The sequence below is a fragment of the Urocitellus parryii genome, chromosome 13 (assembly GCF_045843805.1).
Source record: "Urocitellus parryii isolate mUroPar1 chromosome 13, mUroPar1.hap1, whole genome shotgun sequence".
NCBI classification, from domain to species: domain Eukaryota; kingdom Metazoa; phylum Chordata; class Mammalia; order Rodentia; family Sciuridae; genus Urocitellus; species Urocitellus parryii.
The window spans coordinates 7,876,497-7,894,623 of NC_135543.1; the positions used below are offsets into that span (position 1 = coordinate 7,876,497).

Consider the following 18,127-nt stretch of genomic DNA (forward strand, 5'->3'; position numbering starts at 1 on the left):
GCCTCTCCAGCTGCTGGGATTAAAGAAGTGTGACACTGAACCTGGCAGAAATGCTTTTGTGACTTTGTAAAAATTATCTGACAGAGGCAGTGTCTGGCGCCTGCATATATTCATGATCAATAGTAGGAAAAATCCTGCTTCCTTGTTTCAGTGACAAATAAAAGAAAGAGTGTTCTAATGAGCTGTGAAATAGCAGAGCTTATTATCAACATTGTTATTAGTAGCAACAGGACTATGGTCATCAGTGGTGTCCTGGTGCACTTCACCTGTACAGTCTAGTTCATACACCCTGGAGGGTCCCATAAATTCTCTTTAATAAACAGTGTCAAGTTTCACCAGTTACCCTCAGACTTTCTCAATACTGACCATCAAATGCAAACATCGAAAAGTTCCTATTTGCACAATACCGGATCACCTGGTAGTGGTGTTAATTACTTAAAAAGTAGGGGGAAATGGGCTCATCAACAATTACTAATTATCCTGAATATAATTCAAGACTTTCCATTGAATAATACATACATTACTCCAATTGCATTGGAGGTGCTAATCAAGAGCATGCAGCATGGATTGTTCAGAGGCATCAGAAATGCCTGTTAAATTAGACGCTGGGGGTACTCTGAGATCTCACCCTCGGTACTTTCCTACTGAGAATAGCACATACTTTAAAAGCACTTGACAACCTGAGGAGCCACATTTGTCAACATAGGCTCTGAATCTGTACCCACTTCCGGAGAAGGAAATGTAGGGGTGCTACATCTTCAAAGGCTGGTGGTACTCTGAGATCTCATCCAGGGTGCTTTCCTACTGAAAATAGGAGCAAATGACAACGCCAAAGACAAGGAGCCAGGAGACCTGGGTTGTACCTTCGCATTTTCTCTAGTTGCTATGCCATCGTGGGAAAGTCCCACAGTAATGTGGACTGATGGATTTGTTTCCTTATTTATTTATTTATTTATTTTGGTTAATATGATGGGCCTGACACACTACCGAGGTCCGGCCGGCTCGGACACTGACCGTTCTGCTCGCGCTGCACCCCCGCCGCCAGCAGGTCTGGCTCCCCGAGGCTGATGTCGTTGAGCCGGGTCCCCAGGCACTCCATGCACAGGTGCTTGCACCACTCCTCGGCCTCCAGCTCTGCAAAGGAGCACACGGACAGTCAGCGATGCTCAGGGACAAGGACATGCTCCCTGGACCCACTGCCCCTGCCGTCCACCACCAAAGAGAACCCCGCAGGCGAAAGCCACGCGCAGGAAGTGAAAAAAGTCCCCACCGTCCTTTTCCACGTTGGACCTTCTATTTTCAAAAGGTCTAAGATCACAGCCCTTCACTGTATTCTCCAGTAACAGTCTGTCAATATGCGTTTCCTGCACAGCAGATTTTAGACTGCTTGAGTTTTTGGAGAGAAATTACTTAAACCATCAATCAATCGATAAACAACCAATAAGATTAATGTAGATAAATGAGTAGTAGAAATAAAATGCCAGACTAGATTAAGCAAGTGAATGTTTTCCCGGGCTGTGAGTTAGATTTGTGTGGGTTGAAGATCCCTTGTCCAGGTCATTCTGAATGACAGCGGATCACAGACTCTGCTGATGTCCAAAGCTTTCAGTCTTCCATAAAAATAAACGACTCTGACTCTAAGGCCTGTGTATGTGAGCAGGCTGAGGGTTGGAGTCATTCCTGCCTTCCAAGTAGGATCGTGGGTTAGCACCCGACGAGATTGGAACCAGGTCTCCCAGCTACTTTACTATGCAGAGATGGCAAAAAGGTCTGATATTAGGGCAAGCTCCAATATCACCAAACAGAAACTAGATCAGAACACTGACACCTGTCCAGAGAAGTTTCTGACTTTTCCAGGCAGCCTAAGTCTGTCCTAGTATAGTTTAATATAGATTTCTGTCAAATCTCCTGCTCTTTGTGGATGGCATTCCAACCTTGGCCTTGACATTTTAAACTCCCCACCGAGAGTTATCTGTGACAGGTTTTCGGGGCTCCAAAAGCTCTCCTCTGGGTTCCACATGACAGACTTGGGCTCCTTCCTGAGCTGAGGCACACACTGCCTTAGCATAGAAAATAGGTTGGATTAATTTGATATCAGGACAAATTTATCATTTCTTTAGTTTTATCAAGACCAGAGTTATATACTATTAGACAATAAAACAGAAAAAAAAATGCTTCCCTCCACAGGGTACTATTCTAATAAAACTAAAACTTCCAGCTTTTACTCCAATCATGACAGGCATCATTCCCATGTTTTCAAACTTTCCCTTTCTGTTGAGAGCCGCCATCACCCCGAGTTAAGGATCAGGCAGATTCCCAGGAGAGCCCAGCTTCTTCGCTCTGGGATGGGCTGCGTGGACATTTCTTCAGGAGCCCAAGGGATCATCTTTTCTAACCACAAGGTCACTAATACAATAACTGTGCTCTCGTGGATGCTCATGTCTTCCTCAAAAACAAGAAAACAAAATCGTTTTTATTATAGGAAAGGTACACCAGACTACCTAGAATTTTTTTACAGAAACAAATAATAACAAATATTAAAAATAGTTATTCTTGGATATAGGAGTTTTAATTTATAAAATCTGTAGTAGTTTTGGAAACTTTCCTACAACAAACCAAAATCTTATAGGCTATATCCATTTACATGCTTTCTATCTAGAAATCCCTGGAGTTTTCAATGAGGGAGATAATATTATTATGCTTATTCTTTTTAATTCTTAATATTTTGAAGTTTTCTCTGGACTCTACTATTAAACTTCTTAATTAAAATCACATGCAATCAATATCTCATTTACATTATTTTACCTTGTATTGTTTTCGGTTCTCCATGAATGGAGATGGTGATATCTAATATGCTATTTGGGGTAAAAATAAGATTGTTAAATATGCCAAACACCTTGGAGCCAATGTTCCCTGTAAGTGGTGAATCACTGCATGCCCAGAGGTTCTAGATTTATATGATTCAATCCTTTTCTGTCTACTCCTTTGTCCTAGGATTTAATGAGAGAAAGGAAGCCATCATACAGTAAAGGGCTTCTAGGAAACTGAGCTCTTTGAAATACAAGTAAATGCTAAATGCAGTTTCTGTAAGGATAGGAAGCCAGGGAGGATTCCCACTGCACAGTGAGAGGCACTTGTGGGCTTCCTGGCAGGAAGGGGTATCTTCTGCCACCAGTCTCAGCAATCACAAAGCTTCAGCATGTGAGCAGTGCAGTAGCATACAAGAAAGAAAGGCCCAGAGTAGTGAAAGTAAAGCACAGAGTTGCCACAAAGACTGAACTGTAAACTATTTTACAGAGAGGAAGAACAAGAGGAAGAGGCAGCTCGGTTGTCATCAAAAGTTCCTTTTTAAAAATAAATGGTTGTAAACTCAGTACATGTAAGGCACGTGTTTGGCGGCTCTAAGATCACTGCTTCTGCTCTTGGTTATCATAGACTCTGATGGGACAGGCAGGTGAGCTTGGCATGTGGTGCTCAGGAGGCTGCTAGCCTATCTAGGTGCCAAGAGCAACTGTGGCAAAGGCTCACCAGGGTGGGAGTAGCAGAATGGGGACGTGCAGGCCAGCAGCAAGAAGACAGGTGTGCAGGAAAGTGAATATGCAAATGTGTGTGCGTGTGTGTGTGTGTCCATGTGTTTGTGAATGTGTATCCGTGTGTGGAAGATGGCTGGGGCAGATACAGAAAGACATTTGCAGGACAGAGAGAGTAGCATTTATAGCAGCTGGGGATAGCTCTGAGTTCACATATAAAAACAGAAGAAACAGTACTTGGTCTAGTCTTCTCAAGATGTATTATCGTTAGTTTCGTTAGATCAGTCCAAAACCTGGATCTCAAATGTGTTAACCATTGCTGCATGAAGATGAGATCTAATAGCCTCAGTGTAGATAAGTTGAATTAGTTTGAGTATTATACAAGGCTTTGGTTTCTTTAATCTGTTTTTGATAAGCCACCTTTCAAGAAATTACAGCTATGTTTTTTATTTGCTCTGAGTATTGAAGTCTTTTAATCTTTTACTGCACGCTGATTCATTTTGTCCTATGACTATATAACTAGTGGTTTTTTTCTGAATTATCCTTCATCTTTCATATATATATGTATATATATATATATATATATATATATATATATATATATATATATATATATATTTATTTATATTGTTTTGCAGTCCTGGAAATAAAATCCAGTGCTGTGTGTATGTTAGGCAAGTACTGTACTGTACTACTGAGCTACACTCCCAGCCCCTAAATATTTTTTTTTTAACAGATCTGAGATTAAATGCTAATGCAAGTCCTACAGACCTAGTGCCTTTTGTCATGCTTCGCCTTTAAACCTCTTAGTCTACACATGGTGTGAAAATTATTAAATTTTCTTTATGGTGGAATAAAGACATTAAAGTAGTCTATTAAGGTCGAATGTTTTTCTTTTTATAACAGAAATGCTTTTTTAGCAAGATGCCTTTTTTCCTGTGGCTAGGTTGAAATTCTTAATTATCTACATCAGAAACCCAAATAATGTTTTTTTATGATTAGGATAAAATGGATAAATTTGATAATTTTCAAAAAAAATTAAAAATATTGGGAAAAAGCAAGAAAAATAGCAAAGAAAAATGAAATCAAATAGTGAAATATGTAGTCAATGGGTTAATATTGATTAGAGGCCAAAATAATCAGGGGTAGTGCAAACTAGAAATACTATAGTCCAACAGGGACTCCTTTCTGGGTTCCAGCTTCTTTCCACCTCCCCCCATAGGATTCTGGAGATGGTATGCCTGCATCCATTTGAGTGAGAAAGAGGACTTTACATAGAAGGCCCTTGATAAATAAATACCTTCAGACTAAATGATTAGATTCAAGCTTTATTACTTTCACTCTATTTGGGCCTTAGGATAAGAACATTAAAGTTAAATGATCTAAAATGACCTATATTTGAAAATAAAGTGAATTTTTTTCATCACATATACAGAAAATATGCTACCAGCCAAAATCACATATCAAACTGCGTACTTTTGTGCTTTTTCTAAGATGCAGCCAGACTAGATTGGTGTGGGAATAACAAATTATCACATGCAATTCTCCTTGGATTGAGCTTTTATTGGTAATATCAGGAAAGCATAGGTAAAATACTCTTGCTTAGTCATCAGCATAAACAGTAATTCTTAACTATATCTAATTCTTACTGTCTGTGCAGATATGCTTTGATTTGGTGATAAAGATCGCCTTACTACTTATTACAGTATTAAATGTATGCTTTGCTGCAAAGTAGAGCCACACCACCTCCCCACAGACTATTATTGCTCAGAGAATATGCAGCTTATTCTCTTATTGCCATGCAACATTTGTAGAGCTGTTCAAACAGGACACCTGGGCCATGTTCTCCTTCCTGACAATAGGAAGCAAGTGAACACCTAAACTTTTGCTTTAGCAGACACAAGGGAAGTATGTCTGGTTAGCCTACAGCAAAGAGCTTTTTCCTTTGAAGATGAATTTGTAGGACTGATCAATTGAGAGATGGGGCAGTAGTCTTTTTTTGTTTTTGTTTTTTTCCCTAAGGAGGAAGTGTCTTTATTTTCCTTCTGTGGCAGGCTCCTCATTTGCTCTCTTACATAAAACTCACTCACTCCTAGTAGTTCTCCTTCAAAATTTGGTTCTCATCTGAATTCCTTGAGACCCAGGTTTAGATATGACAATGTTCCTCTGCATTTCATATTTTTCTACAGTCCTTACATATTGTTGGTTTTTTTTTTTTTGCCTTTCCCAACTAGTGTGCTTAAACAAATTAGAGTGTAGAAGATTTATTTGATGTGGTCCTTAAGAGCCTAGCACAATGCCTGAATATGGAAGCTAATCAATAAACATGGAACAAGTAGTGGATGAGATTTGCAGTGACTTCCCCAAGTTGAAGGCAGATTCTACAACCTAATGCAGATGACCTGGGAAGCAGTCTCTAATTGCAAGATTTGTGGTCCGTGTCCTTCTGCATTTATATGAGGCTTATGATTTGGGGTATTCACCTCTGGTTTATCTAGATAAGAGATCTTCAGTTAGGTGGGAAGGGGGCACTACAAAACACAATTCTCCACGGAACTTCAGCCATACCAAGGTTCTTTTTTTATTTATCTTTTTCTTTTAACCACCCCATTAGGCATATTGTGTCAACATGGAATTCTTGAATTCTTGTTCACATTCTCTTTGACTTTATGTGTCAAAATCAGATTTTTATTTTCCATATAGATAAGACAGTGGAATCTTAGAAAAAGTCAAATGGGAGCCAAGGAAATGAGTCAGCAACTAAATGTATTCCATCTTTTATGAAGATAATGGTAACTTCTTTTCTTTAACAGCAGGTTGATATATCAAATTTTTGGAATCAGTACAGAAAACCTTATTCTGCTATTTTCCTCCTGTTGTGAACTAGAGGAGTGAGGATCGGTTTCCAGACATGACCAAATGGAAAATTGTCCCTGCCTGTCTTCCAAGGTAACAAATGACAAATCGCAGCAATTGACAGAACAATCAAATGTGCTATTCTTCTGCCTGACAAGAATTCATTGCAAAATGCTTTAATATGAAGGTGAGTAAACGTCACAAGAGTTTAGAACAATTGAGAGGAAATAAGAAAGAACAGAAATTAGCACATGTAAGAGGTCTGAAAGTGAAGATGCATTCGGTGCAGGTGAGAACAGGATGTGAAGGTCACCAGAAAGCAAGGCTGAGAAGGATCCTTGGCAGCAACTTGGAAATTCGCCTCTCCAGGGAGTGGGTTTCTGTGCGGGAGGGAGTGCACAGAGGTGGAATACTTCCCATGAAACTCTTCAGAGTAACAGTGGACACTGGATGCACCAGGTTGGCAGTTTGCACACGAACACAGGGACCAAGTAGGGAACTTTCTGGAGAGGGTGCTGTGAAGAGCTGCCGTCTCAGTCCTGGGCCAGCAGGGTGATGCTGTTCTATGTCACTGTCACCAGGTGCTTGGAGCAGGAAGGGAAGCAAGGAGGAAAGCTAGTTGTTGGAATATGGACATGGTTACGTAAACCCACAGCCTGGAATCGCACAGAGCTCTTACGGTCTCTCCCGCTACAGCCTGATCCATTCCAAAAACATTTGCTGGTAGCTCATGCTGAGCATGAAACTGAATTTGGGAAACATCCCCAAAGAGTCTGAGGTGCTTCATCCCCAGAACCTTCAGAAAGGAGTGCAGGTTAACGCCTTGACCTTTGCCTGATGAGAGGGGCCTTGACCATTAGGCCTCTTAGAACCATAAGATAATAAATTTGTGTCGGTGTAAGCCGTTGTGTACGGTAATTTTTTACATTAACAATAAAAACCAAAACAAACACACAAAAAACCAGATATTCTCTTCCTTTCTAATAGGAACACCTCCAAACAAGCAAGTTCATTCAACAGGATGTAATCTATGAAAAAAAAACAGGAGCGCATTTCAGAAATGGGGTGTAAGTGGACCTGCTGGAGGCTTAAGAAGAGAACAGCTGGTCATTTCCTGATTACTGTCATTGAAGGGCACAATCTCCAGACAGGAAGTGCTGACCTGGAAAAGGCCACCCAAGACACGGTGCAGGGAGTGAGAAGAAGCCCGTTGGCAAGGGCCCCAGGGACAGCTGGAGCAGCCTCCAGGAGGAGCAGAGCCACCTGACACCTGGAACTCCCAGGAAGGGCAGTGGGGCCAGGATCAGGAGATGGGGGCGGGTCACAGGGGATAAGGGCAGGGCAGCCTGAAATGTGGGTTTACAGTGGCTGAGGGAAAGCAAAGGGAGGAAGGAAACACCTTCAGCAGGGAGTGATGGCAGGGGGCGGGGAGAAGAAAAAGTAGAATGTTTAGGTCCTGGAATACATCAGGGTACAAAGACCTCCCCATCCTTCCCCATCACCAGGGCAAGCCACCCCCTCACAGGCTCCCTGGGCCTCCGTAAAACCACAGAACAGACCGCTGTTAAACGTGGACACCTATGAAACACCTCCTACTATAAAAGTGAGCAAAGAAAATAAAAGCCATAGAAAACAACTGAAGAAATTCCACCTGACAACATTCAAATAGACTGAAATAAATTCAGAAAAGTGGCTCCCCTTTCTCCTCATTCCACCTAAGTAACACAAAGCAGAAGAAAACCATAAGAGTACTCTCCAAAAACAATTGCATAGAGTCAGACCAGGAGTTGAGGATGCACAATACCAACTTAAGTCAAAAATTTGGGAGAACAGAGCCGAATGAAAGCAGGAAAGAAGTAGAAGAAAGAAATTATCACGTGCCTTTGAGAAAATAGACTCAAATGAATCTCAAGAGGCATTAACAAAGCAAGAAAATAAAGTTTTATTGAAAAGAAGTAAAAAAGATCAAGTGGAAGTAATGGAAATGAATGACAGGCAGGGGACCATGGTGGCTTGGACCAACATAACAATGAAGTGGGACGGTGCTGATGAGGACCCCATAGACTGAGGATATGCTCAGAAGAATCAACAGGATTTGCAAGTGGGGTGTAAGAGAAAGAGAGAAATTAAAGTTGAATAAAGGGTGTTTTCACTTATCTATCTATTTATTTATTTCTGTGTGGCTGGAGAAATTTGTCATTCAGCCAGGTGATGCAACAGATTTAGAGGACTTGGAGTCCAGGTTTGGAACTCAGTTTTAGATGCTTCTTAGGGCTGAAGTGGATAGACGAGTAGGCAGTTGGCTGAGCTGGGTGCTCAATGGAGAAATTCAGATTGGATTTATAAGTTTGGGAGTCAAGTGTACAGATTCCATTTAAAGCTGCATAAAGCTGCTGAGATTGCCAAACAGTTTGGCTTGGTGGGTGAGAAGGACATTTAAGGACTAGGTCCTGGGACACTCCCCCAATGTAGAGATAGGGGATATAAACAGAGAAGGGAGTGCAGAGGACTAGACCTTCAGGAAGAAGAAGAAACCAAACATCTGCAATAAGCTGGGAGCAAGACAAGAAGAATGATTTAGAGATCAGAGAGTGAGCAACTGCTCTAAAGACTAGCAAAACCCAAGTGAGATGAGGCCCCCAAATGGTAAGATTTTCCAACATGGAAAGCAACAGTGACCTTATGAGGAAAGTGTTTAATAGACTGGTGGAATGAAAGACTGAGAAGGTGCAAGAGAAATCAGAAAGAAGAGCTCAGAGACAGGAGCTGGTGAATAAAGGTAAGCATCCACCACGCAGTCCCAAAGTTACTAGTTTGCTCTTTTAAAGGGAAGAAGAGAGCTACCTGGCACAATAGCTGGAGGGGAAGTGAGGTCAGGAGTTTTGTTTGATAATTTTGGTTGTTGGTGAGTTCAGCAGCATGATATGAGGGTGCCAGGCTTTGTGCAGAGTGTTGGGAGGGGTCCGTGACAACATGCACAGAGCCCCTTGGAGATTCCATTCCATTCGGAGGCCAAGGAGCATAAGCCTGTCGCTGTACCTGACCAGGATAGGAATGAAGAGTGTGCTGAAGTCAGTCTTGAGGTCCTCAGGCTGATAACAGGAGGACACAGGGACAATGGCAGGGAGGGACACATGGTGGTGCTGGGGTCTTCCTGGGGGCTCCTGTGGGTGGAGGTGGAGCCTGCGGGTGGGCAGGTGTCCCCAGGCCACTGAGGTGTTTCCTCATTGTTGCAGAAAGGGGCCTCTCTCATGCTGAGTCACTGACAGTTTCTTGATCTCTGGTCCCAGCTCTGCCCTGGATGGATCTCCTCCCCTTGACGGTGGTCAGGCAGCTGTTTCTTAATCAGACTTACAAACCTTGGGGCCATCTTTGACTTCTGTCATTCCGTACCTTCTATCTCATATCATCCAATAAAGTCAATATATTTTTTTGAGTCCTACTGTGTGCAAAACACCATCAATGTGGTAACGTCACAGCAGATTACAAATTGGTGCTTGCCTCAGTCTGGATGCTGTTCGTCAGAGCCACAGGATTAGGATAAGCACTGACATTGGGGGATTTTTTTCCTATGGCTACATGTCCAATATTTCTTGTTTGATTAGAAAACTATGAAAGAAAAACAAACAAGTGAGGTGATACTAACACACACACACACACACACACACACACACACACAAATCTTTAAATATGTGTCATTCTCTTGGCAATCCCTTGCAAGAGATTAGAAACTGCAAATAGATGCTGGAAAGATGCTCATCCGTATTAGGCAACAGTGAAATGTCTGGATAAAATGTCACCGATAATAACTTGGGAAATGTGATGTAAAATAATATAGAAGAGGAAAAGGAGTTGGAATAGAATCCCGTCACATTAGCAATGCGTGTTAAGTGCCACAGGCCACACTTGTCAAGGTATTAATAAAAAGAATTGGTCAGTCCACATGTAGAATTAAAAAGAAATAGAGAAGATCTAAAACCCTGGAGCCTTTCCAAGCTGTGAAAGGCAGGCTTCTCAACCCCTGCTCAAGACAGCACAATGATAAGGTAAGCCTGTGAGTGTGCCCACAGACCCGCCTGGCCGAGAGCGGCCCAGGGTAAGTTCCTTGTACGTGCTGCCCAGTGTCTCTGTTTAGTTGGAGAAATGACTCAGGGAGAAGAGACCAGGGGGTGGTTCGAGCACTGAAACCTGGAGATCAAGGCCCACCAGGTGCACAGCAGAAGGCCAAGAGTCCAAGAGAAGTGTTTTTGGAAAGGAACTGTGGGTGTCACTATTAGTTCATGGAGCCAAGCGAAATCAAATCAATGACAAAACTACCAGGTTTTAAAAGATTGACATCAAAAAAATCTAGAAGTTCTCCAAAAATAAAGTCAATGATTTTGGAGCCTGTAACCTACTCTTGAGCTTCTAGAGCAAGGGGTGGTCTGAGAGGGTTCTCAGCTGCTCCAGGAAGTCCACACTCCTCTGCTCACCTCAGCGGTCAAAACAGGTGTAGAAGGGAGCTTCCTGAGAGTGGGTTCCTGGGTGTCACATAGCCACGGGGGAGTGCAAAGGTAGCACTATTACTACTGGATTGGTGACAGACCCTATTTCACCTGGGGAGGGGACTCACAGAAGGTTTATCTTGCCTCATTCCACTACTGCTGGAAGTGTGGATCATTGGTTTCTAGATCAATAAGAGCCACATCTGGGCTTGCCGTACAGACAGCCATGTATGGCCCAGAGTCTGCATGTGGGGACCGGGTGAGACACTGGGTTTATTTACTCCTGTAAATGCATTTTGCTTTTAGCAAAAATCTGAATGAACAAGTGATCTTTTGTACAGATGACTTGATCAGCTGGATCCTAGTTGCTTTTCTTAGGAACATGGTCACATAGCATTTTCTCCTGGGGGCAGGTATCTGGTACATTGAAGACAGTCCGTGAATATTGGTTGAGTGAATAAAAGACTGAAAAAATATTTTCTGTGTGTTAGCTTTAAATATACTCCAAGTGCCCAACAGGTTAAGAATTCCCCACCTGGAAGAACACAATGAGTGTTTACCTCTCGTAACACCTCTGCTGGTTTTGACCATGACACAATGTGGAATTCTTACATTTTAGTCTTATATCTATAAAATAAGAAAGCTCAAATGCTGAAATATGAATAATTAATGAAGAACATAGAATTACAATCAATCTGATAATTCGCTTCAAGGTGGTCATTAAGATTTATATCTCCTATTTATATGATCATAAATATTATACAGCTCATAAAGATGGATTTTCAAAATCTAGTATCAACATGAGAACAGGTAATAAATATAATGTCCAGATTAATTTTCTATTCATTGGGAATGAAGAGAACATATATTTATAGTAAAGGACTTCTGATAGGTCTGAAAAAATATTTCTTAGTAGTGATTTTAAAATAAGATACAGAAATTATAAAAATAAACCCACTATTTTTAAGTTAAAGAACTGCAAGAATATATATCAAACATTAGACCCTGAAATTAATTTGTCTACATTTTTGATGCATTGGCATATTTTGAATTTCAATATTGCACATTATACCTTTATGACCTAATCCAGACATCACATAATATTTTACTTAAAAATTTGTTTGTTGCCCAATCACCCTTTAAACTAGGGGGTTTATGAAATGTGTTATGTGCATTTTCAGATATTGAGTATCAGAGAAATTTAATTAACAGAGCATAATGGGATTCTTTTCCTCTTGAGTTTGGAAGCTGTCTCCTGAAAATATTAGGCACAAAATATGATGAAATTCTACAAATTTTCTAAAGAGAGCCATGAGACGGGCGTGTGTGTAAACAGAGTGTTGAGGGCAGGCTACTGGCCTTGGTGTGCTCAGTGGATGCTCATGGAGCCAGAGCTGCACGGTGGGCAAGAGCTGGAAAAGAGACCCCGCTACAGAAAGCCCTGGCCTGGAGCCAGTGGAGGGCTGATGGTCCAAGCACTTTTCTACGGAGGTGCAGGGCAGGGACGATCATAGATTCTGACCCTGCCTCCCAGGCCCATGGTAAGAAGAGTGAAAGGGCTACAAATTGGAATACAGCTCCAAACTTGACAGTTTTAGATTTTAAGACCAGAAAGTGAACAGGAAGCCATGATTAGCTAAGCAGGAAAGAGCAATTTGACAGGGCTCAGCTTAAGGCAGGCCCTGAGCGAAAACCCTGTTTAGGTTCCACACTCTTTGGTCACATTCTGATTAAAAAAAAAAAATCTTGCTTAAACTATTTCCTTAAAATATGCTATACAGATATTTATTAAATTATTATATATTCTTAAATTACAAAAAGATTTAAGAAAGTATACATAAGAATTAAAGGGGTTTACCAGACCAAAATGATTTGGAAATTGTTGTCTCATACTAAGGTATTATTTTATTAAAATCTCTACTATAGTTGATACAAAACTTTGTGCTATTCCTGAGGTTAATTGGAAGTAACGTTCTCTAATTCTTAGAACTCTTCTTTTCCCAGATTTCATAGTTAAATTTTTTTTTCCCAACTGGTATTGCTTCGTAATATGTTTGGGCCAGCATCACCAATCAGCAGCCATTTAATTATTGTCTTTTGTTGGGACCTGTCTTTATATTCCAGGCGGATTTTAGCTGAAGGGATTTTGGGTACTCAACTGACTTGTCATTTCTAATTTCTCTTGGAAGCTCCTAAAATAAACCTATACAAGTCATGACCCTAGAGCAAAGCAGAAGGTGCAGGTTGGAGTTCCTGCAACGTTACTTTCAGAGTGTAGTATCATTTGGGGATTTTCCTAGGATCAAAGGGATGGGTCAGTCCCATTCCAGTTGGTAAGTATATCCCCAAGGTTGACACACTGTCCAGCTGAATCTGCCTGTAACCGTGGCCTTTCACCTTCTTTCCTTTGTTAACAGCTGCACTATCTTTCAAGGAACCCGAGAGCTAAAACACCATTCCAAGGAGGTGGCATGAAATAATTTCTGAATGGCTTAGGTTTGGTTCAGAGAAGTTATCCTTTGATTCTTCTCACTGACTTTGAATCTAACACGAATAAATGTCACCTTGAAGACTGCATGCTTCCCACTGACATTGGACAAATCCATTCATTTGCCCGTAGTAAGTACTTCTATGAAAGTACCTCTTTGAACTTGGCTGGAAGATGAGCTTTATAGCAGGAAGCTCAGGATGACTAAACATCATTGCAGAGTTGGCAACAGGACAGAAAATTAATCTTCAAATCATTACCATTTAGCTTATTTATAGTTGATCTTTTTTCTAAAGTACAGATTTTCAAACTGGCTATAAAAAAGTCTCATTGGAAATCTATTACTGCACACTCATGCAAATTTGGTTGATTGTTCAAATGGATCAGTGTAAAACCCTATTCAAACATTTTATTTTGTTGATAGGCAACATCCATTTAACAACAAAATTCTTAAGATAAAGAACCACAATAAACAGAAGGGAAAGGACCTAGAATTTGGAGCAGATTCTGTTGAACTACTGAGAGTATAGTTAGAGTAGGAGAAAAAACTTTTCAACAAAAGTATTCTTTAGCAAGAATGGTGGTAAAGAGAACATAAACCACAGCAGGAAATTTTCTAAAACTGTCTCAGTAACTGTACACCATGAGTGGAGTGTGAAGTCCAGATTCAACTACAGAAGAAGGGAGAAAGAAGAGATGGAAGAAATAAAGATCCAACTCCTGGAATTCTGAATCAAAGCATGGATGGGGAGATTATGTTTCAGGTTTAGGTAGAAAAACCAAGATGGACAATGCGTTGGCAGTTTTCTCATGACTACTACTTGTTTTTGTGTTAAGCCTCAAAGAACAGCTTCGTAGAGTGTGCACAAGTGGTTCTACTCAGGTCTCTGAGCAACAGACAGTGAGAAAACGTCTGCAAAGTGTGTTTAAAGGACTGTACGTGTTGCATATTTTATGTAAACATTCTATTTTCTTCTTCATATTGCATCTGCTTTTATTCAGCTTTAAAAATTAATTCAGTAAACTGAAGTTATATTTTAGTATGAAATCAACTTAGGAAAAGCAAACAGGATGAGATAATCATGAGTCAAGTTTTGAAAGTCTCCGATAAGAAGTCTAAAATGTAAAACAAGTGTCCCAACCATTATTTTCAGCGAGAGGATCTGAAGGAATGTTGAGTTGTTATTACCCAGTATGAGGCAAAGGGGGCGCCACTGTTCCTCACAAGTACTTCTGAGCTAGTTATGCTTTCTGGATTTCAGATTCTTTCGTTTCTGTCTTTATTTTTTAAATTGACAGATAATTTTGTGTTTATTTGAACATACATGATGTTGGAGTATGTATACTTCGTGGAATAACTAAACACTTTACATTGGCTCAGCATTTTTCAAGAATACAATATATGATTAAATACAACAACTATCTTATATAACAGTTATCAAATGTGTTCCTTCTATTTAATTGTAATTTGTAGCCTTTTATGAACATCTCGACCTTCTCCCCAACTACTCCATGAATAGATGAATAGATAAGGGATATGGTGAACACACAGTGAAATACTATTCAACCCTAGAATAGAGGGAAGTTCTGGCAATGGCAACAGTGTGGAGGAATTTGGAGGTCCTTATGTAAGTGAAAAAAACCAGGAACAGAAAGATAAATAGCACATAATCTCACTCATATTCAGAATCTTAAACAGTTTGTCTTATAGAATCAGAGAGAACGGTGGCTGCCAGAGGCCACAAAGGTGGTTGAATTTCAGTTTCTCATTTAGGAGATACCATTGGTTTCTTTTGCTCCTGAACCAAGTGCCTGTGTGTGTGCTATAGACTGAATGTTGTGACCTCTCAAGTTCATCGGTGGAAACCGAATCCCCGTGTGATGGATTCAGGAGGTGGGGCCCTTCCAGGCGATCTCCTCAGTAGGTAGGCCCTCATGGTGGTGTTAGTGTCCTTATGCAAAAGACTCCAGAGAGATCCCTTGCCCCTTCCATCATCTGAGCACAGTGAGAAGTCAGCCTTCAGTGAACCATGGAGCGGGCCCTGGGAGACACTTGGGAGACACAAGGGGTCTACCATGCCTTTGTCTGGGACTTCCAGCTTCCCTGACAGTGAGAAGCTAAGGTGTGTTGCTTAGCAGCACTTGGTCTCTGGTATCCATGGCCACCCATGTGTATGAAGGCAGCATGGACTTGGATGGTGTTGAAGTGGCTTCCCCCACCTCTTCAGACTTTCTAAATCTGCTCTCTCCATTCACTTTGCAACTCAAGTCCTGGAAACATCAGGGGTAGATGAGTACATGTCTCTGTCATTAGTAGGCAATAGAGTATGCTCCTCAGCTTCAGTGCACAAATGCCAAAATTTGTCCACTTTGAGTCACGGAGGTGTCCTTCCTGAAACTTCAGTCCTCATGAATGAACCATTTGGGATGGAAACTTAAAATCATCTTAGAGATTGTTAAGACCAATCTGAACAAACACCCGTACCAATGCACAAGCACACAGTACCATAAAGCAAATAATGGACAGCTTCTTCAAGGTCTGTGTTAGAGTCAAAATGGACAGGTCATTGGAAATCTTACATTCGTTAATTTTTCTCTGAGTGAATATACAAAAGACAGTTGCATCCTACTCCTCGCACAAAGGGCAACGTTTTTAGGACCTATGTCTGAGATCCCAAATGTGAACCGTAATCGCATGTCCCAGGCTGTCGTGCAGTTCTTTCATAAGCACAGAAACCAGGTTGAAAGGAGTCAGAAGTGGCCATCAGGGAGGAAGGAACTTGTGACCCAGCCAGCAAGTGGCATACTGGTGCCTGCCTTGCATCACAGCTTCCTCCATGCTGACCCGATGACACAGTGAATGCAAAAAGCTTGCTGCCAAGCCAGGGACACCCACAGATCATCTGCCTTCACTTATGGAGTGTTTTTAGAGTCCCTCCTCATCAGGAAGCACTAGGATTTCAAACTGTCCATCTAACAAGGCTTCAGCTCTAGCCTGTTCCACGTTCAGAGACCTGATGTCCTGGCCAATGGTTGCAGGTCCGATCAGATTTTTGTCTTCTTCAGTCATTTTCTGGGACCTTCCAAAACAGGATTGGGTTGGCAGACACCACTGGAGGTGCGTCCTGAAACCCGGTTCCCATTCTTGTGTTTTACAACCTGTTGGCTCACGTCCACATGTGGTACCCTGGACTTTCCCTCTGGCTGCTAAATTAAACAGATGCAGCAGGTCAATATGAGCAATGTCCAATTTATCAGGGGATGAATTCCTAAATAAGAACATAAATAAATACATTGTGTGGAAACGCACCATGTGGTTATCTCTTTATTGCTGTGAAATGACGACTAGTAGCCTTCTTTTCAGGACTTTCCCGGTCACTTTCTCTTTCTCAGGGGCGCTGGCGTTCTATGCTTGGACTCTGAGTCCTTGGGGAGACCACCTGTGAGTGTGGAGACCTTCACAATCATCGGGTGTGACAGGAAATGCGGCTGCTGCCTGGTCCTTCTGAAGAGGTTAGAGGGAAAGAGCCTCCACCCAGGAGGCTGAAGGACAGAGTGGACAGCCACCACACAGCACGCAGGCTGGTGGCTGCAGTGGTCACCGTGGGCATTCAGTGACAGCCAAAGCAGAGCCAGGAATTCAGGGTGTGCCTGGCTTTGACATTCAATAAAGGGAGGTTTAAAACCATGTCTGCTTGGCTTCAATGTGTTTTCAAATGTTCAAAGCTGAAAAATACCCTCGTCCCTGGCACCCTTATGGGAACCGATGATAAAACCAAGGAGGCTCTCAAGAGCTCGTCTTCTCCACCCCCAGACTGTGAGGGACGCTGCTGATCCGACCTGCAGGCTCGCTGTTGCAGCTGCCCTAAGTCTCGGCCAGGAACGTGGAGAGCCATGAATCACTGGAAAAACAGTTGCCTTTTCCTTGTTGGAAAGGGAAGCTATCTATGTAAAGAATAAAGCCTATGGAGTCTTTGGGCCATATTACAGAACACTGGAGAAAAAGACACTGGGAAAAGACTTAGGTCTGATTATGAAGGAGATGGAGGAACACAGAAACACCCCTGGCCGATATTTAAGAGCAAAGCTGAGGAAGCAGAGGGGCCCTTTTATTGGATCAGGATGATTAGCAAATAAACCATCCTTGACTTCTTTCTTCTCCGTGTTCTTGTGGAATGAAATGAGCTTCTACTATAACATGATAATAGCAGTAGTCAAGGTCGCGGTGATTGCTGTCCTCATTCCAAACAACAAAGTCATAGTATGTGGGGGATGCTTACTGTCTGCCTAAGAAATTTGCATCACACGTGCTGACTCACGTCCACGTCCCACCCCCCTGTGACACACACACAACCCTGTGAGAAAGTCTCCCAACTGTCCACACGGTGTCCACGAGGTCCCAAGGTTGACATTAACTGCCAAATCACGCAGGTAGCACAAGAAGATCAGAGGTCACCCAGCAATCCAGCCTCAAGCAAAATGAAAAACTGATTAATTTGTATCTTAGGTCCAGCAGAACTCCAGACCTAATTCCAGAATTATAACAGACACAGGTGAAATCCCATGAGGTTGGGAGATTTGTCATTTCCTTCATGGGTGGGACCAGTTTCTCCACATAAAGTTATCGACGTACCTTTTCAATTTTGTAAACTATGATTTTGTCAAGGGCTGAGGAGTGTCCATCTGAGTTTCTAATACGGTTTTAACTTTAGAAATCTCCTTGTATCAGCTTTCTTTGGCTAGCTTTCATCTATTTTCTGAATCAATCG

At 41.7% G+C, this 18,127-nt stretch overlaps 1 protein-coding gene across 1 annotated transcript in view; it reads right to left on the minus strand.

Moving 5' to 3' along the window:
* Positions 1–18,127, minus strand: part of Dok6 (docking protein 6) — a 366,478-nt gene that overhangs the window by 149,609 nt on the left and 198,742 nt on the right. The window contains exon 4 of the mRNA XM_026388691.2: positions 1,015–1,134. Coding sequence (XP_026244476.1) covers positions 1,015–1,134 — 120 coding nt within the window. The remainder of the gene's footprint in view (positions 1–1,014; positions 1,135–18,127) is intronic.